Source organism: Bufo bufo, chromosome 3, assembly GCF_905171765.1.
Source record: "Bufo bufo chromosome 3, aBufBuf1.1, whole genome shotgun sequence".
NCBI classification, from domain to species: domain Eukaryota; kingdom Metazoa; phylum Chordata; class Amphibia; order Anura; family Bufonidae; genus Bufo; species Bufo bufo.
In genome coordinates this window covers 439,189,408-439,211,021 of record NC_053391.1, presented here as the reverse complement: position 1 = coordinate 439,211,021, position 21,614 = coordinate 439,189,408, and the positions used below count along the sequence as shown (strand labels likewise).

At 45.9% G+C, this 21,614-nt stretch overlaps 1 protein-coding gene across 1 annotated transcript in view; it reads left to right on the top strand.

Annotated features, from left to right (window-relative positions):
* Positions 1 to 2,003: 2,003 nt before the first annotated feature.
* The window catches only part of MAP4K4 (mitogen-activated protein kinase kinase kinase kinase 4), a 158,851-nt gene continuing 139,240 nt past the window's right edge, over positions 2,004 to 21,614 (top strand). The window contains 2 exon segments of the mRNA XM_040425023.1: positions 2,004 to 2,412; positions 2,790 to 2,855. Of these exon segments, the coding sequence (XP_040280957.1) occupies positions 2,356 to 2,412; positions 2,790 to 2,855 (123 nt within the window). The 5' untranslated portion in view covers positions 2,004 to 2,355.

The window sequence follows — 21,614 nt, the reverse complement described above, 5'->3', positions numbered from 1 at the left end:
GTAATGTAATAGGAAATTTTGAAATGCACTACAAATAAATGCATATCAGAAATGTGTTGGCCGTCTAATGGGGGAAAGAAGGATTGGGCATATTAGATTTTAAAATGTCCAACCCAGAGGAGATAAGTAGATGTCAGAGGGGTTGGGCAGCAGTGTACGTTTATGCCTTTAAGGCCCCTTTCACACGAGCGAGTTTTCCGTGTGGGTGCAATGCGTGACGTGAACGCATAGCAACCGCATTGAATCCTGACCCATTCATTTCAATGGGGCTGTGTACATGAGCATTTTTTTTTTCACGCATCAGTTCTGCGTTGCGTGAAAATCGCAGCATGTTCTATATTTTGCGTTTTTCACGCAGCCCTGTGTTAATTCATAGTTTTGATGCCTTCATAGTCATGAAAATAAAGAAAACTCTTTGCATGAGAAGGTGTGTCCAAACTTTTGGTCTGTACTGTATATCAATCTTATTTTTTGTATGTGACATTGACTTGCATTATTATTTCATTGTAAAAAAGAATGTTGCCTTTTTGAATTTGCAAAACTTGAATAAAGAAAGAATTTAAACAGAATCAAGTCCGGACGCAAAGCGATTTTTCACTGATGGTTTCTAGGAGATGCTGTTTGTAAACCTTCAGTTTTTTATCATGCGCGTGAAAAACGTATCAAAACGCATTGCACTCGTGTGGGAAAAAACTGAACAACTGAACGCAATCGCAGACAAAACTGACTGAACTTGTGTGCAAAATGGTACGAGTTTCACTGAACGCACCCTGACACAATCTGTATCGCTCGTGTGAAAGAAGCCTAGGTCCCCCATACACATTCGGGAGAATGGTGGGTTTGGCCGACAGTCTAAGGCAGTGATGGCGAACCTTTATAGAGACTGAGTGCCCAAACTGCAACCCAAAACCCACTTATTTATCGCAAAGTGCCGACACAGCAATTTACCCTGAACACTACAGTCCAATATGGTATATCTTCCATGTACTGCCTACATTCAGCCTGCCTGTGCTGTTCATAATGCGCCCTGCGCTGATGAATGGCAGGAAAATTCTAAGGCATATTGGTACACCATAGACTTTTTCCAGGGCGCGGGTGCCCACAGAGAGAGCTCCGAGTGCCGCCTCTGCCACCCGTGCCAAAGGTTCGCCACCACTGATCTACACAGTGATGTGTGTTGTGCGACATTTCATGTAATAATTTTCAATGGTGTTGCTATTGGACATGCTACGACTGCAACGCTACAGTCCTAAAAAACTGTCACGTGTGGCACGTCCCATAGCGACAGCATTAAAATACATTATGACACGTCGCCTTACCCCTTTGTGTTGTGTATGGGGACGGCAGCGCCTTACTCTCCTGACAGGTGATGTCAGGGGAGAGAAGGATGGGGAGACGTGAACATTTTTGAGATATGGCGCCTGGCAGCAGCTTTCTCCCCAAGTGAACATACATGGATGTGCTGAACATGGACATTTTTGGGAATGTCGGGACAGATAGCTGTAAGAGAAAAACCACCGCACACTCAAGGTTATCATGCAGATAACATGTCCTCCAATGGGTACAAAAGCAATAACGGAGAGATGTCAGTCTTTATGACGTTTCGGTCACATAAGTCACACAGGTAGAGTATAAGTAGGATGGAGGACCCCCGTGGGACAGCGGGAACGCGCGGCGGGGGGAGACTGTGGACTAGATAGATGTGGTTAGTCCCACAGCTATTCTTGGATGCATATGGCTGCTCTTAGACCTCTGTTATTCCTCCTAGAAGTTGGTAATTTGACATCTGGGACCATTCACCTTGTGTGAACTGTAGACTAGTTTTAGGCTCATGACATCTGACACAAGTTCTTGTGTAATGAGGGAGACGTTGGGATGTTGGCACCTGGCAAGGGTATGGCAGCCCATGATGGCAGCAGAGGGTGGGTAGAGGGGGAGGAGGTGTTAGGGGCCGGGATTGGTGCTGCCGGCTCCAGTAGCTGTGCTGGCTGAGGATTTTCTCTTCCCCACCCCCTCCCTCTGTCTCCTCTTTGCATGTCTGTGTGTCCGAGGGGAGGAAGAAAGGAAGAAAAGAGGGAGGGGAGGGAAGGAAAGAGAGACGAGCCCGGATCACTGAGCTGGGAGCTGCCACCTCAACATGGTGTAAGATCGCCATCCTGCAGCCTGGGCACAAGAGCGACGACGGCCAGAGAGCGGGGCACGCCGGAGACCAGGGGCCGCTGCACCCCAATGAGGAGTCGGAGCCCTGCGAGGAGAACGTGAGGGCGGAGAGGAGCTCGCCCTGCTGTGTCTGGATCCAGGGCGGGGAGGAGGGCACAGGCTCTGCCGGGGAGAGCACGCAAGGAACGGGCGACCATGGCCAACGACTCGCCTGCCAAGAGTCTGGTGGACATAGACCTCTCCGCCTTGAGGGTGAGTGTGAGGGGCTGCACACAATGGAAGGCGTGGAGCGGCCTCTGCCAGCCCGGGGCTTCTCCATGGGATCGTGCAGCTTCACGGTGATGGAAGGAGCCCCGGCTGCAGCAGCAGCAGCAGACCCCCACCCATATGATGGAGGCAGGGCTGGGCCCCTCCTGATGTAGCAGAAGGCCGGTGGGGGGGGCAGTTGTTTGTTTCCTGCAGTGCTCTGCTTCGGGGTAGAATGTGCCCGGGCACTGGTGGCACAGGCACACTGGCTTCCTTTGTCTGCATGTATTGGCATGTGCCTGAAGTGGTGAAATAAAGAGATTAGGGCGCAACAGCTGCATGCACCCCCTGCCCCACATAATGCCTCCTGTGCTCTCTTTCAGGATCCGGCTGGGATCTTTGAACTGGTGGAAGTGGTGGGAAATGGCACCTATGGGCAAGTATATAAGGTGTGTACACGGCTTTACAATGGTCGCCTCAAGTGTGTGTATAACATGTAGATGGAATGGGTCATCCCCACAGTGTGTACCATAAAGTATCAAATATATTCTGTATGAGGGCCCCTGGTTGTAAAAGGCTAAAATTGTAACAATTACCTCAGGTATTACATGCAAATAGGTAAAGAGGTAAATGTCATGCAATTTGGTACACAGCTATGGCGTATGTGTGTATATACAGTACCCTGAAAACCTCAGGAACAGACTATATAGGGTATATGTATATGAGGTAGATGTCATACATTTTAGTACAGATATGGTGGGTGTGTGTATATGTGTGTGTGTGTGTGTGTGTGTGTGTGTATATATATATATATATATATATATATATATTACACACACAACTACAACTAGGCTCCCCTTTTTATAAACAATGTGGTTGCAGTTGGGACCTGTCCAGAGATGACACCATTAACCCCTCACTCCTCTTTGGGCAGTAAATGCTAGTCTTTTTCTATGTGAGGTATGAACTGTACGCATTTAGGGTCCATTCACGCGTTTGCCATTTCGTTACGCATTTTGCGGACCTTTTCATTCGAATTCGCAACTTCCGGGTCCGCAATTCCGTTCCCTGAAAAAAAATAGAACATGTCCTATTCTTGTCCGCAATTGCGGACAAGAACAGGCATATTCTATTAGTGCCGGCAATGTGCGGTCCGCAAAATGCGGAATGCACATCGCCGATGTCCGTGTTTTGTGGATCCGCAAAACACACACGGATGTGTGAATGGACCCTTAGGCCGAATGCACACGGCGGTGTTCCGCGGCCGCGAGCGGTCCGTGGTATGCCGGGCTGAATTCCTGTTCAGAGCAGGAGCGCACAGCGTCATTGGTTGCTATGACGCCGTGCGCTTCATGCCGCCGCTGCGCTACAGTAATACACTGGTATGATCTATACGAGTGTATTACTGTACAGCAGCAGCGGCGGCATGAAGCGCACGCCGTCATAGCAACCAATGACGCTGTGCGCTCCTGCTCTGAACAGGAACCCAGCCCGGCATACCGCGGAACACGGCCGTGTGCATTCGGCCTTAGTGTGAGACACGTGGACCCACATTTTATAAAGTAGTTTTTGCTCTAAACTGCGTCACTAAAATGCTGCAAACGATGACATTTTAGCGCTAAAATTTGGAAAGTGGGTAGAAAAGTGGGCGTGGTTTACAAGGGAGACCTAGTGTAGACTAGATAGTTAAATGGAATAGGAGAAAATGGCGCAAATAGTGTTAAGCATGGAATTTCCTGACTGGCGGACAGGTAAAATTCGGTAGAGGCATGCGTCTTATGGTAAATTTGGAGCAAATCGCCCCAATTTTCACCTTTACTTTAACATTGTGTAATTGTGGGCCGTTCTTCTCTTTCACAACGTGTTGTGCTTCCATTTTTCCAGTCAGACATTGCTCGAACGTTTGAAATAGACCTATGATGTCAGTAACGTAACCTTGTAGAGATTCGTTGTGTGCGGTGTTATGTTAGGTTTGGGGTAGATGAGAGGAGTAGTAGTGTGTAACCCTTGGATACTGCCCGGTCTCATGTGACCATTCTTGCCGCGTAGGAAGTTGGCCTCCATCATGTGTTGCCTCATGCAGCTTGAGGGGAGGTTGTAGACAACAGCCTAATTACAGTAAATGGAGGCGCATCTCCCGGGGTTGCATGACTATGCAGTGAGTTGTTCTACAGATGTGACTAATAGACAGTGATAAGAAGGGACATGGCAGGATTTATCCAATGCCGTATTAGCTCATGGTCTGTGTGTCTATAGGTCACCTTGTGTAAAGGCAGCCATTACAGTAAAGTTTCTACATTGAAACAGCTTGTGCCTGATTGCTCCCTACCCGTGTGACATTTCTGTTACAGAGGCATTTATACATCTGTATTAGGGCTCCTTCAGACGAGTGTCCTGTGTGGAAATCTGTGTGCGAGCTTCGTTCCCTGTCATGGACACTGCGTGTTTTACAGGATCGCAGGGCATTATACTGATTTATAATGCTGTGTGTCTCTGCATTACCTTCAGAATCAGGCCTCATGCACACGACTGTATGTATTTTGTGATCCTCAAAAAATACGGATGACGCCCGTGTGCATTCCATATTTTGCGGAACGGAACAGCTGGCCCCTAATAGAACATTCCTATCCTTGTCCGTAATGCGGACAATAATAGGACATGTTCTATTTTTTTGCGGAACGGACATACGGAAACGGAATGCACGTGGAGTAACGGACACACGGAAAGAAAATACGTTTGTGTGCATGAGGCCTAAGGCTACTTTCACATCTGTGTTGTCCTGTCTGGTTTTGAGATCCCTCACAGGCTCTCAAGTCAAAACCGCAGCACATCGCTGAATAAGGCCTCATGCACACGACCGTGCTGTTTTTTGCGGTCCGCAAACCGCGGATCCGCCAAAAACGGAAGCCGCCCGTGTTGCCTTCTGCAATGAACGGAACGGGCGCCGGCAATATAAAGGCCTATTATTGTCCGCAAAGCGCGGACAAGAATAGGACATGTTATGTTTTTTTAGTGGGGCTGCGGAACTCGGTGTGCTGTCCGCATCCGTGGCTCTGTTCCGCGGGCCCGCTAAAAAAATATAACATGTCCTATTCTTGTCCATGCTTTGCGGACAAGAATAGGCCTTTATATTGCCGGCGCCCGTTCCGTTCATTGCGGAAGGCAACACGGGCGGCCCTATTAAAGTGAATGGGTCCGCATCCGAGCCGCCAAAACGGCGGCTCGGATGCGGACCCAAACAACGGTCGTGTGCATGAGGCCTAAACCAGAGTAAAGTGCACCAGAATGCATTCCCTTCTGGTTTGTTGCGTTCCCATGCTAGACAAAAAATTGATGCCAGCAGCGTTTTTGTGTGTGGCATAGAAAACTGAACAAGCCAGAGACGGCACCAAAAACTATGTAAGTCAATGGTGCCGGATCAGTTTTTTTTTCATATACAAAAAACAGATCTGGTGCCTGTCGACTTAAAATGGTTTTAGTGTTGGATCCGGTTTCTTCATTTTCGATGTAATACAGCCGGATCCGTTCTGAACTGATGCAGCCGGTTGTATTTTTAGAACGAGAGTGTTTTTGCTGTGGTTTTGAGATCCCCTGCTGGATTTGAAAGTAGCCTGACACTGACATAATGCTGTCAGTATAATTCAGTAGATACAGGTGAGGCAGAGACACACAGCATTATAAATCCGTGTAATGCTGTGCGCTCCTGTGAAACAAGCAGTATCCAAAACATGTTTGCACACAGAATGTGATTTCTGCACAGGACGCGCAGGTCGGAAACCAGCCTTACGAATGTGTGACCGGACCCAGACCTGGACTCCTAGTTTGGCCACTTTCACTCGGTGGGTTCATTCTAGCAAGGGATTGTCCGGGGAAGGCTTCTACAAGATGAGCTGCCTACAGGTGACCCGGTGTGCCTGTATAAAGAGTGAAAGGGCGGCAGGCGTGCCACAGTCTCCTTAATGTGCTGATGGGTGGAGATCCAAGACATCAGACCCCCCTCCCACTGATCTAACATTGAGGGCACAACTGGCTGCACATAGCAAAGCAACACCCACCCATGGTGACCAACGACTGCACGATTTTATAGTATAATCATGTTGTCATTGCCTACGACCGGTAGGTTTGGCTTGGATGTACGTAGCCAGCTGCGTCGTTTGGCCTTACCCTGATGCCCGATCCTGAGGATAGGCCGTCAGCGTTTAAGGCTTCGTGCACACGACCATAGTTTCGGTTCGCATCTAATGTGCATTTTTTGTGGATCGGATGTGGACAGCACACCGTTCCCTGGACCAGCAAAAAAAAAAAAAGTATATGATGTCCTATTCGTGTCCGTTTTGCATGTTTAACAAATTGTTGGACCTGCAGAAAGGGGGTGATGCACACGAGCGGTGTCCGTGTTTTGTGGATCTGCAATTTTGGGACTTCAAAAACAGATACGGTCGTGTGCATGAGGCCTGACTCTTGGAAAACCACTGGTGATAGTCAACCAATTGCTGCTGGACCATGCAAATTACTAAGGCCATGCGCTCCATGTGCCTGAATGCAGGTCTGTTGAACTACTCGCCTAATGACGTGAGTACGGTTCATTACACCCGCGGTCAGACAGCAAGTACACTTGGAGTGCGTTTCACGGACTGAATGGGCTCGTGTGAAATTGGCCTAATGAAAGAAGTAGTAACTCCTTGCAGCTTGTTAATGGTCGTGCGGTTTGCTAAAAAAATAAAAAGTGCCGCCATTACCAAACCAGTGTGTTACCAGTTCTTGCATTATCAATCTGCAGGGACCTGCTGCTCCTGGCAGCATCAAGGCCGGCATGTGCGACAGCACCTGATCAGATGTGGAAGTGCACACCATCATGGCTGTCTTAGATTCATTTTAGGGATGTATATCATGTATCTACTTGGAGGTGTTGTATGTACCGAGAAAAAATAAAGTGAAAATGACAGAGGTTTAGTATTTTGTAAGGTGTGATATGTAAACGGGCAAAATGGTTAAAAATATCTTTCTCTGGCACACATCATAGCTAGCAGTGCAGTACGTTTGTTGTGAATAATGCAGTGATGTTCCTGGTCATTGATAAATCACAGATCTCCAAACAGAAATTCTGCTTGGTTTTTCAGTCGGATTTCTGTGCATTTCCGCACTAAAAACTGCATATGTTACTTGTGGTTTTTGGTGAGGGTGTTCTGCAGATCTCAGCCTTCCATTGCTAAGGGTAAAATCCGCACAAAAACCCCCCACAAACAATTGACATGCTGAGAATTTCTAAATCTGCATGGCAGGTCAGTTTCTGAATGGAACGAAAAAACAAAGTGTATGTGAGACTTGTCTAATCGTCATACACTTTCCTGGTACTGTATAAGGCCTCATGCACACGGCCGTTGTTTTGGTCCACATCCGAGCCACCGTTTTGGCGGCTCGGATGCGGACCCATTCACTTCAATAGGGCCGCAAAAGATGCGGACAGCACTCCGTGTGCTGTCCGCATCCGTGGCTCCGTTTTGTGGCCCCGCTAAAAAAATATAACATGTCCTATTCTTGTCTGCGCTTTGCGGACAAGAATAGGCATTTATATTGAAGGCTGTCCGTGCCATTTTGCAAATTGCGGAACTCGCACGGACGCCATCCATGTTTTGCAGATCTTCAAAACACACCATGGTCGTGTGCATGAGGCCTAACACTGCTTTTTTTTTTTTTTTACTCACAAAAATCAGTGGGGGAAAAAGCACTTTCAATCTGCAGCGTGTGCAGGTTCCCTAAAGGGGATGTGCCTCCAAAACCTCCTGGAGTAACTGACCATTCTGCTCTTCATGTTCCCAGTAATGTTCTTAAAGGGGTTGTCTCACAAGTGGTGTTTATTATGTAGAGAAAGTTAATACAAGGCACTTACTAATGTATTGTTATTATCCATATTGCCGCCTTTGCTGGCTGGATTCATTTTTCCATCACATTATACACTGCTCGTTTCCATGGTTACGACCAGCATGGAATCCAGCAGTGGTGGACTTGCTTGCACACTATAGGAAAAAAGCACTAGCCTATTATCACTCCTGCGGTCCCGGCCACCAGAGAGGCCGGCACTTTTTCCTATAGTATACAAGTGCATCCACCGCTGCTGGGTTACAGGTTGGTCGTAACCATGGATACGAGCAGTGTATAATGTGATGGAAAATGAATCCAGCCAGCAAAGGAGGCAATGTGGATAATCTCAATACATTTGTAAGTGCATGCGCCTATCAGACAATGGGGGCATATCCTAGCGAGATTCCCCCATTGTCTGTGGTGGCAAAACCCCCTTAAGGGGGTTTCCAGCACGTTGGTGGTGGTGCGGGGTTTCGGATCCCTGCATCAATCAGCTATTCTGGATGTGGAAAAGAGACAGTTCTGCCCTTCACGTAGTGGACAGAGTGGTTACTGGAGCCCTGCTCCCAAAGATCCATCTGCATCCACACAAAAGGGGTGGGTAGTACTCACACCTACTTGTGGTGCTGGAGTTACTCCTCAACTGCACGTGGTGTTGGACCTCTGTCCATCTAATATTGATGGACTATTCTGCAGATAGGCCATCATTCTAATAATCCCGGAAAACCCCTTTAGCCACCTTCTGGTGTCGTATTTAAAGAGGCAGTTTAGAGTCAGGAGATGGAGGCCTTCAGATTGGAAGTCAGCTTTGCTGTGCCCTAACCCCACCCCATTGGTATTGACTGAAAAGAGCACAGGAGGGTATGCTCCATACCAATGGTGTGTAACTTGGAGGTAGCAAAGCTGACTTCCGGTCTGAAGGTGTCTACCTCCTTGGCTCCAAACTGCTTGTTTAAATACGACACCAACAGTGATTAAAGGGAGGACAAGGGATGCCAGTCAATACCCATGGGGTGGGATTTGGGCGTGGCAAAGATGACTTCCAGTCTGAATGCCTTCTCCTTCTTGACCCTAAACAGTTCCTTTAAATGCAGCCAGGGTAGTGATTAAAGTTCTTAAAGTGAAATAAACTATCGGAGGAGGCAATTAATTACACAGAGGGTGCCGCCACACGTTGTGGCTGTGCTGCGTTTGTGGAATTGGGGGGAAATATCCAGTTGACAGGTTTAAGCAAATTTTCATATTGCTAGCCTAGAGAATTAAGATTGATAAAATGCCATAAAGATTCAGGATACTCATTAGTAAAGTTTCTAAATGGAAATGTATAAGATTTGGGAGAGTTGTAAGAGAAGCTGGAGAAAGAGAATATCGACTATCATATAAAGTAGGCGATGACTGAAGAAAATGCCGGCCGAATTGCTTCCATCATAAACATGCAAGCTCAGTTCGGCTTCCCTGACACCCCTGGAAACGGCTTATGTCCTGTAGGAACAAAGCATTGAACGTGTTAAAATCCAACATTTGCCATTAGATGGTCTGATGACCCCACATAAATCGGTGGGTTCCAATCTTAGCAGGTGTTAGCAAGGGAGGACTCTGAATTTAAAGTGGCCCTGGAGAAAATAGTGGCCCTGTTTTGTAGTCGGGTCCAAAATCATGAAAGGCAGGGCCAACACAAGTAGGCGGGGCCAGAAATGCCATATTGCCACACATTATCCCACCCCAACAGAGCTAAATACCACAGTCCATCACAAAATACTGCCGCCAGCAGCACAAAATACATCCCGAAAAACTTCTGCTGACCTGTAAGGAGGGCTCAGGCGGCCCCTGGGCATCAGCCCACCGGGAATTTTCCCTGTAAGGTCTATGGCCAATCCGCCCTTGGGTGTTGGCATATCATTAGAAATGAAGGGGCCCTCACTGATCACAAGTAGGAAGGGACCAGGCTCCACTCCATTCAAGTCTACAGGGGACATTTCTCAAAACTATTGCTAAGGGAATCTGGCTTAGGCTACTTTCACACTCGTGTTTTGGGCGGATCTGTCATGGATCTGCACAGATGGATCCGTTCAGATAATACAACCGCATGCATCTGTTCAGAACGGATCAGTTTGTATTATCTGTAACATAGCCAAGATGGATCCGTCATGAACTCCTTTGAAAGTCAATGGGAGACGGATCCGTCCCCAATGACTTACATTGTGTGCCAGGATGGACCAGTTTGGCTCAGTTTCGTCAGACGGACACCATAACGCTGCAAGCAGTGTTTTGGTGTCCGCCTCCAGAGCGGAATGGAGACTGAACGGAGGCAAACTGATGCATTCTGAGCGGATCTTTTTCCATTCAGAATGTATTAAGGCAAAACTGATCCGTTTTGGACCGCTTGTGAGAGCCCTGAACGGATCTCGCAAACGGAAACCAAAACGCCAGTGTGAAAGTAGCCTTAGTTGCCCTTAGAAACTAATAAGATTCCTTTTTTCATTTTTTTAAGTTCCTTTGGAAAATGTAAGGGTCAATCTGATTGGTTGCTATTGGAAGGCAGTTTTCCTGAACACCAGTATTGATAAATCTCCCTCTATGTGGCTGGTTGCAGTGGTACTGTGAGAACTTCACAGAAGCCTTGGTCGTGAGTGCGTGTGTCCATTCACACAGCGGCCTGCTAAGCTTTATGCTTTAGGTTCCTGATATTTCCGATGCTAAAGTTTGACACTGCTGTGTGGAATAGTAGAAATGTCTTTGTCCAAGTATGGCGCTGTGTAGACATATTTGTTTCCATAGAGATGAGAAAGTTTTGTCTAAATGAAGCAGTGGTATGCACTTGGTCTCTGGTTACCACCATGCAATCTGTCATTCGGTGTGTGTGAAGGAGACCTGCCCAGTCCAGGGTCTGCATGTTATTGGAGCGGAGAGTGCCAGGGATCATTGCTTGTTTGAGGTTATCTATATGATAGTCCTCTGGGTTGGTCTTGTGCTACAGGTTTGCCATTTGTCTCAAGCCCTTTAGCTGCATGTGTGTTCCCATAGTACTATGATGATATCTGCAGTTCAGTTGTGCTATAAATCGCAGACCGTGCTCTGGAGAACCTCCTGCTTTCTTTGTTCTGACATGTCTGTACTTGTGCAGGAAGACGTAAACCTCTAAACCTGGCCTAACCCTCAGTGTATCTGCTGCCTGCTCCAGTGACATCCCCTGTTCTCAGAGTCCAGTCTGTAGACCACACTCTTCTCCATTATGTAGCAGGAGCCAGAGACTGAGCAATGGGGAAAATGCATTTGTTTAAAATATTGTACTGCTCCAATACTGCAGATCACACACAAATGCACGTTTAAAGGGGTTATGCCATGATTGATGTAAATAATGAAAATCAGACAATACCTTTCTAATAAAGCTAGAACCAGCCCAGTACCTCACATGGATCCAGAGATCTCCACAGCCACTGCTCCAATTGCTCTGCTAGATTATCTTCAGCCTGGCAGCTGAGGGGTGTGCCCTTTCTGCTGCAGCTCTCTCTGTAACTGCCACAGCTTCTAACAGAACATATGGCTGGTGACTAGGTTATGGTCCGTGATAGCGGAATTCTTAGATAACCCGAACTTTGTACGCCGAACTTGAAAATTGTGGTATTTGACCAGACCAGTGTTCAGCTAATACTTTATATGTGTATAGTGGGCTTACAATTGGGGTCGACTCTCCTGATGTGTCTGCTTTAGTACATACTTGGATCAGTTCTGAAGTTTCAGTAGTGTGTTCTTATAATTTTGTATCTTGTTGCTCCACTGTTATTCCTGCTAGAAATGTATGAATACATTGAATGGGGGTTAATATCCCCCCCGCCCAAGAGGTGTGTCCCTGCAGTCTGACACCGGCAGCAGTGATTGGACCGTGTCAAATTATGTAAGAACATGCCCTAAACTTTCATCCCTCCCCCCCCATTGACCCAGTTATCAATTTAGTAATTGTATTCTACATGAAATAACAATTGTGGAGCATGATCTATTCTGACTCTGTTGTTAATTTCTTCTATTATTCCTACTGGATGTTTATGAATAAAGGCACAAGTTGGGACATGTCCCTGTAAAGTCAGAGTGCTTTAACAACCAGTTGTACCTTTAGTCATAAACTTCTAGCAGGAATAATAGAGGAACTGCACAACATGGAGTCATATGAAGTATGCAGTGGAAGTAATTACTAACACAGTCCTGTCAGGAAAGGTTAGCGTTCCTCTTTAAGTAATACATATGTGGTATACAGAACTGTAGTAAGATTGCTCTGTCCTTTCAGATTAGTTTTCTGGCTACTTGGGGGTCACTGGGTCAATGTAAAGGAGAGGAGGAAACATCTGTTGCTTTTATAATGGCTATGGCAGGACTACTCCGCCACAGATAAAGCTAAGTGCGGTGTCTAATTACAGTATTTCTTTACAGTATCTGAGGTATAAGTGTGAACCCTTGGGTTTTATAAATAAAGCTAATTGAAGTGAAGCAGGATGTGCAAACACCGTGTATATAGCCTGCTGTGATGTCGAATTACACCCTGCTGCTCCCAGTAGAACCGTCTCCGCTGGTGCGTGATTAGTGGACATGTGCCTTACATACCACTGGTGTCATTTCCAGCTGGTGCCCGTGGTGGGCAATTTCTTCTGAGAATAAATTGGATTTAGGCGGGTGAAATACAGGCGCCTGGTTTTATTGCAGGTTCCTATGACTGGCACCTGGTAAACACTCTGCCCTCACATGTCACCTTCATGGTAAAGAAGAGTCATGCAGTGTCTGAGATCCTTGTCTCACCCGGCGGATTCAGTGCTTCACTGCAAGGAATATGGCCGTCTCTCCTCGTGTCTTTAACAATTCTCAGTTTTCACATTGATAACTGCTCATCTATTCCTAATTGTTCACGCTCCCCCAGATGTCCATTTCAGTAGGATACAGGCTGCCCGCTAGAACTGTTTTATCAGCATCTTTATAGGTATCTTTCTGTCTGTTTTCCCATTGAATATTCACCAGTCCGTGGATAGCGAAAGTGGCACCATGAAAGCGAAAACTGTTGTATTTTCCTCAATTAAGCAAAGTTCTTACACTTCAAAAGTTTTAGGGGGCCTGCACAGGACGGGTATATGCTGGGGGTTGCATATGGCAAATTTTCAGTGTTTACAGTACCAACAAAGCGGATGAGATTTTAAGAAGGCTCTCCCACAGGCTGTGTGCTTTTACATTCCCAGCATGTCGGTTTATGCCGTGGATTTCACACTTGTCCAACCCATAGAGTAAAATCCACAGCAAAGTCTGCATTGACTTGTGACCATATCCACATGGGAAATGCTGTTGAGGAAAATCTGCCCTGGCGAACCCTGAAACCATCTGAAAGCTTAAACTACATAGCCATGGGTAAGTTTTCTTATCCATGCCTATGTAGTTAAAGAGGCAAGACACACTGCATCATTTCTTCAAGGACTATGTGGTATTGAACCGTGTAAGGGTACGTTCACAACTTGCAGAATCGCTGTAGATTCTCTGCAGCCTTTCTGTTGGATTTTGATGAGGTGCCTAGTCTCTGTGAGGACCACCGGCAGGAAACAGGTTGGACAGTTTGGATTTATGGAAACTGAAAAGAATGAACGGTGATCCTTAGTAAAACATAACTTTTAATCAATCAGATTAATAATAATCCCTTAGAATGTATCAAAACAGAAATAATATTCAAATAATCAGAGTACTCGATAAAACTCCAACATAGAGGTGCACAGCGGCACAAAAAAAAAATAACCACTGATAGTCCTACCAGATAGTATGGTTCATCCGGACATTGTATGATCCTGTAAAATAGAACAAGTACCAGACAGGTGCAGAGAAGGGGAGGGGGCGCTAGATCCCAAGACAGCCCTAAGGTACGGGTGCTGTGCTGGCCCTAACATCCTAGCCACGGAGACCCCGTCCGGAGCCTTGCCCTCAAGCTACTTGGCCCTAGAGTGCGCTAGTGCAACTAGTCCCTACAAGCATGTTTCGATTTTACTCTCCTCAGGGGAAACATGAACTGGACAGGAAAAGGCACCACATCCAGAAGGGCAAAAAGTTAAGTCAATGTACAAATGGATTCTAGTACATAATGTGAATAGATGCCAGAAAGATAGTTCGGGCTGTTTCAATAGAAGTGGTAGCCCAAAATGTAAGCTCCACTTCTAAATGCTGGGCCTATACAAGTACCAACGATGTAAGGGCACGTGGCAGAAAGTTTGGGAACCTTGTGATGAGAAGGAAACCGCCAGTCCGGTGCGCCGGTGCATCTGTTGAGGCAGTAACATACCCTCAGTTTGGATTTATAGATCCTTTTTGTTTTCTTTGCTAATTAACAATAAAGGTAGGAAAATCTACTTGCCTGTTTCCTTCCATAGACATATCACTCACGCTTCAGCATGTCATTGGTCATGAACACTAAAAGTTGTCCTATTCGGTGGGACCAGCTATCAGGGGACGTCCTGGCTCTGTGCTTGGTTCAGCTGAGGGCACATTTTTTGGGAGTTACAAGAATAAGCTGTCAGATGAACGTGATACGTGCTGGAGATGCGCGGCTTAATGGGCCTGATTTATTAGTGTGTTGTCTGAGATCCACATTGTATAGAAATCTGTGAACAAGACAGATTATACTTGTCTGTTGTACGTTCCTTATGAAAATTGGCTAAAAAGTATATTTTATAGCATGCTTTACCAGGCTACAGGCAAGCGAATTGGTTCGGCCAGAATTAATGCCAAGAATCCACTTATTAGGGTGCATTCACACGTCCATAGTGTATTGCGGATCTGCAATACACCCAGCTGGCACCCTCATAGAACTGGCTATTGTCCGCAATTGCAAAGAATAGGACATGTTCTACTTTTTTGCAGAGCCGTGGCCCGGAAGTTCGGGGCCGCGCTCCCGAAATGCGGAGATCACATGGTGTGCTCTCCGCATCTCTTCCGGCCCCATAGAGAATGAATGGGTCCACACCCGTTCCCAATATTGAGGAACTGATGCGGACCCATTTGCGGACGTGTGAATGGACCCTTAATGTGTTCTTGTTTCTATTCTATTGATGGTTTTGCACGCAAGTTCAGTCAGTTTGTCTGTGATTGTGTTCAATGCGTGGGAGCAATCAGTTTTTTATGAATTTTTCACGTGAGTGAAAAACCCGAATAATAACCATCTATATCTCTTGGCAAACATCAGTGAAAAACGCATTGCATCTGGATGCTGCCCGTTTTTCTCGCAAGCCCCATTCACTCCTGTGGAACCAGAGCTGCATGAAAAAAGCATAATATAGAACATGCTGCGATTTTTCCTAAATGCAGAAATGATGCACAGACCCATTAACATGAATGGGTCAGGATTGCGGATGCTATGTGTTTGCTTCATGCATTGCACCCGGATGGAAAACTTGCTTGTGTGAAAGAGGCCTTATCCTGCCAGGATGGTAAGGAGAAAAAGGCAAAAAAAAAACTGCCATGCAGTAGCACCTACCTTTCCATTGACTTCTATTCTGAAAACAAAATACAATTTAAAGGGGGGATAAATGTCTGATTGTGAAAATGGGGGCCTGTCTTCTCTTGTTTGAATGTAGAGGCAGTCACATATGTCCGCTGCTGCTCTAGTCTAGGACTGTGTGAGATGGCCAAGCAGTGCTGTCTGTGTTAGACAGTCCTGTAGACTTTAATGGGGCGAAGTCTCGGGTAACCCAGCTCTGTTACTCTGCAGCACCGAGGTTCTAGTCCAGGGATGGCCAACCTGCGGCTCTCCAGCTGTTGCAAAACTACAACTCCCAGCATGCCCAGTCTGCCTACAGCTATCGGCCTACAGCAGGGCATGATGGGAGCTGTAGTTTTACAACAGCTGGAGAGCTGCAAGTTGGCCAGCCCTGTTCTAGGACATCTCCATGTTGTGCGTATGTTTCCAGGTTTGTGCAGGCTTCCTCCAGGTTCTCCAGTTTTTTCCCACACTCCTAAAACATATGAACGTAGTTGGCCCTAGTATGCTGGGGGATATTGGCAGCAGGAAGTAATAAATAATGCGGCACAAACCAGTGACGTGTGACTGGAGAGCACTCTGACATGGCTTTGTCCTGTAGGAGTAGATAGGTACTCTACAGTATACATTTATGGGCCCAGCAGTGTGGACATAGTCTTATCTTCTGTGAGAAGGCCAATTTGGGTGATGCATTTACCATCTACCTCCCACTGAGAATGGGCGGGCACCAGACGTTTAGACCTGTTTACGAAGCCAGCGTGTCAAAAAGAATTATTGAGTGCGTCTAGTCCGCCAGTCTTGGTTTACAGCATGAGCCAGGAGTATACATTCGGGATATCTTTAGAATGCTTCTTAAGGGTATATGCACATAATGCATATTCACGTTTTTCTGTGTGGATTTTCTTGCAGGAAGTATGTAACGTACTACAGTCCCAGAAATTTAGAGAACACAGTGCGTGTAAAATACTGCAAACGATGACTGAAAATTTTAGTGACTGTTGTTGCCAGATTTGGAAATGAGCATAGCTTGAGTTGATGTATGGTAGTCTAGAATTGTTGTAAATGGCACACATTTTGGCACAAATCTACACCTGCTCAGAGCATTTCTAAACTGTATTTCCTGTTAGGTGAAGAAAACTTATTAGGTTTTTATTTATTGTAATGAAAAACTGCAGTCTTACTAAGGCCAGGCTCAGACGAGCAAGTTCAGTGCAAGAAGTGTAATTTCTCATTCTGACCTCTGCTCTTCTGACAGGATCACACAGCATTGCAATGATTTATAATGCTGTGTGTCCCTGCCAGACCTGTATCTAGAGAGTTACACTGACGGCATTATGTCAGAACAATTCAGTAGATTCGAGGCCTGGTAGGGACACACAGCATTATAAATCATTGTAATGCCCTGCAATCCGGTCAAAGGAGCAGAGGTCAGAATGGGAAATCACGCTTACCCGCGCAGCATGTTTTTGCCCTGAACTCTCATCTAAAGCTTGCTGAAATGCGAGCTATTGTGTTTTCTTTCTTTTGTACTTGTTGCTGTTCACACTAGACAATGAGTTTTAGGCCTCATGCACACGACCGTTGTGTGTTTTGCGGTCCGCAAATCGCGGATCCGCAAAACACGGATGATGTCCGTGTGCGTTCTGCAAATTGTGGAATGGCACGGACAGCCATTGAAATAACTGCCTAGTCTTGTCCGCAAAACGGACAAGAATAGGACAGGTTATAATTTTTTTTGCGGACCACAGAACTGAGCAACAGATGCGGACAGCACACGGAGTGCTGTCCGCATCTTTTGCGGCCCCATTGATGTGAATGGGTACGGCTCGGATGCAGGCCAAAACAACGGTCGTGTGCATGAGGTCTTACAGTAAAAAAGGTGCAAAATTTTGTGCACAAGGCATTGCATTGAAGTGAATGGGAACTGTTGTCTCTTCAAACAGCTGATCGGTGGGGTTGTAGTGAGTCGGACCCTCGCTGATCAGATATTGATGACCTATTCTGAGGATAGCCCCTCAATATCGGAAGCAGGACAACCAATTTAAGAGGCTTGCATCCCATAATAAATTGGTCAGCTCTTCTTCCTTCGGGGTTATTACTAAGACCAGCATATGAAATGCCAGTCTTTAGTAGGTGACGTCCAATGTCCATGAAAGTCTGAACAAATTGTAGACTGTGCTGTGTGTATTATATTTCAGAATAGAGATGGCTGGGTCAGAGAACATGTTCCCAGGGTTATTTTAGTTTAGTAAGTACAATGAATAATCCTGTTCGGTTCAGTCCTGTTGAGGCAGAGTTCTGTCTGCAAGCCACCAGGGCATACATAGTGTGATGCACCGCCTCGTCAGTCTGCCCAAACCAGTTGGTGAGTAATCAAACCAAGAGCCGTCATGTCTTAGGGGTGGTTACCGTCACCCTGTTCATGTCGGCACTGGTCACAGATTCACCTGTTCTCTCTGAGTGCAATGTTCATGTGTGCTTCTCTTCTCATCTGTCATACGACATATGCTATGAGACCAGATCTTGTAGATTGTAAGCTCTTGTGTGCAGAGCATGCAGTCTCCATGAAGATAGTGGTCCGGTTTGAACCTAAGATACTAGTATAGTTTTCTTGGCATGAAGTTTGCTGGTTTTGCGTGTTTGTTGTACTATAATGCCTTTCTAGTTTTTTGGTCACTGGTTAAAAGGATTTTCTTGCTTTCTTACAGTTTCAGGTTCGGATGACTGAATTTCAGAAATATCATATAATGTTGTTTTTGTGTGACCAAATCCTGAGCTGGGTTGCTCTTATGTTTCAGGCTCCCCTTCTGATCCGTGACCTCTTTGACCCTTGCAGCTGTTCATGCCTGATATCCGATCACTGAAACGCCTCTGGGACCAATCTTGGTGTTTAAAATTGTCTTTCAGTAGTTTCCTAATTGCCTTTTCTTAGGTAGGTGTAGTGTGGGATGCATATTTCAGTAATTGGGGTACTTATATTTTCATCATATGAAAACTTCTTGGTGACCTCAGTTTACTGTTTCAATTGTGTCTTATACTTAGCTACTTTTTATTTATTTTTTCCTTTGTAAGTATATGTAGTTTTTGATATTTTTTCTTTTTTTCTAATGAGCTGGTTATTTCTTTGTTAGATTTCTCGTTACAGCAGGAAAAATTAAAGGGCATCTGTCAGTAGATTTGTACCTATGGTTCTGGCAGGCCTGTTACTGTGCACTTGGCAGCTGAAGACATCTGTGTTGGTCTCCTGTTCATATGTGAACGCGTTGCTGGGTTTTAATATATGCAGATTTGCCTCTAGGAGCAACAGGGGCTCTGCTCTCTATACAACTGATGCGCCCTCAGCACTTTGACAGGGCCAGGTAGCGAAATCTTCCTAGAGGTTAATTTGCATACATCCAAACATCATTTTTCTCATTGTGGGCTCATATGAACATGGGACCATGTTTCATAGGTACAAATCTGCCCTTTAAACTATTGAGGAAAGTAGTGCAATCTTAATGTTTAGGAGCACTGACCTGCATGAGAAATTAGCGTATCAATAATGGGATCTCACTGACCGGTAAGCGCTGCTGCAGAACGCTGGTACACCAATGGTGCTGCCGAAAATAGATATACTAATGTAAAAGAATCCCCACCCCAACCTCTCGTCTTGTGACTAAATTACAGGGTATCGGATGAGTGGGTAAGAAAGATACTAATTGAAGACCATGGAATTTGGTATTTTGTGTAGCAGCAAGCGTCGGTGCTCCTTCTTTTAAGGTTACTTTCATTAGTACTATACGCCTGTGTCATACAGTCCTCCTTTGTAGCACTGTCACCATTATTAATGTCACGGCTTCGGAAAGCTTCCTTTTGTGAGGTTAAGATTTAATTTGACATATGATGGCTGCTAACCATTTGTGGGAGCACTAGGTGTTCAAGCATAACCCTATTACTCCTGCTTACACACAGCTCGGCGTCCTTGTTAGAACAAATGTGCAGAGAAAGTAACTGAATTACTTAGACAAAAGCAATGAGATGTCCATCGGGATGGTGTTCACTAATGCCAGACTGTTCTGGAGGCTGTGAGGTGAATGGCGCTGCCGGGTGTCCAAACAATACAGATCTACTGTAGCAAAAAAACAACGTTGTTGAGCATGTTCATCATTCAGGATACGAGGGACTTGTACTTGTTAACATCCATTTGTAAGGCTGTACACCTCGCCTTGGCAGAGGGAACACACACAGCCATTGTTTGGCTGTGTCCCCCGGGCTATTCACCTGTGCATGCTCCTCTCATTTTGAAAGATTGACAGGTTGTGCTGTCTGCTATGTCCTGCTTGGTGAGGATGGGTTGTTTGCTTTAAGAAACTTTATGCAAAAGGTTCACTGCATGTAGGAGAAAGCCTTGCAGTCTTGTGTGAAACTCGATATCTGTGTCCTAGTAAGGCCTCTTGCACACAAACGTGTGCGCCCCATTGCCGTATTGCGGACTGCATTTGCGGATCCACAATACACGGGTGTCGTCCCGTGGGCATTCCGCGTTACGGATGCGGACCCATTCACTTCAATGGGTAGCAAATCCGGAGATGCGGAACGCAAGCACGGAACCCTACGGAAGCACTATGGAGTGCTTCCGTGGGGTTTCGTCCTGTACTTCCATTCCGCAATAAGGTAGAACATGTCCTATCTTTTTGCGGAACGGCCGGATCCCGAACCCATTAAAGTGAATGGGTCCGCGATCCGCTGCGGCTGTCCCACGGACTGTGCTCGTGCATTGCAGCCCACATTTTGCGGGCCGCAGCACGACCACGGGGCGCACACGTTCGTGTGCAAGAGGCCTAACTGCTATACCAGTTCTTAGAAGCGCATGCATGATGTCTGATCACAGTGTGTATTTGCTGCATCTGTATAGTTACCTGGCCTTAAACTTTTAGTACCCAATAATGGACAGAAAAGGGGAATGTATGTTCCTTCCATAGGCGTTAGCAATCAGAAGGACTTAAGACTCTATTATGTGCTATTCCTTTATTGTTCCTACTAGAAGTTATGAATGGATTGCTAGGAGTTTGCAATGAAGGGCCAGATGGGCGTAACCAGTTGGGGGTGTGTTCCTGCACACTCTGGCACTGGCAGATCTGATTGGATAGTGTCAAGCTGTGCGGGACACCCCCCCCCTAACACCCATCTGGACCTTTATTGCAATCTATTAGTAATTTGTACCTTCTGAAAGGAATAATGAATGGCACATCACACAGTGATAAGAATAGATGCTTCAGAATCGTTATTACAGGAGTTGTCGCACTTAAAAGTTAAAAAACAGACACACTAAAATATGAAAATTTTAACCCCCCCTTCCCAATTTGACATATAAAATATATAAATAATAAAGAACATATTGAGTATCCCCACATCTAAAAAAGTCAGAACCATAAAAATACACTGCTCAAAAAAATAAAGGGAACACTTAAACAACACAATGTAACTCCAAGTCAATCACACTTCTATGAAATCAAACTGTCCACTTAGGAAGCAACACTGAGTGACAATGAATTTCACATGCTGTTGTGAAAATGGGATAGACAACAGGTGGAAATTATAGGCAATTAGCAAGACACCCCCAATAAAGGAGTGGTTCTGCAGGTGGTGACCTGACCACTTCTCAGTTCCTATGCTTCCTGGCTGATGTTTTGGTCACTTTTGAATGCTGCCGGTGCTTTCACTCTAGTGGTAGCATGAGACGGAGTCTACAACCCACACAAGTGGCTCAGGTAGTGCAGCTTATCCAGGATGGCACATCAATGCGAGCTGTGGCAAGAAGGTTTGCTGTGTCTGTCAGCGTAGTGTCCAGAGCATGGAGGCGCTACCAGGA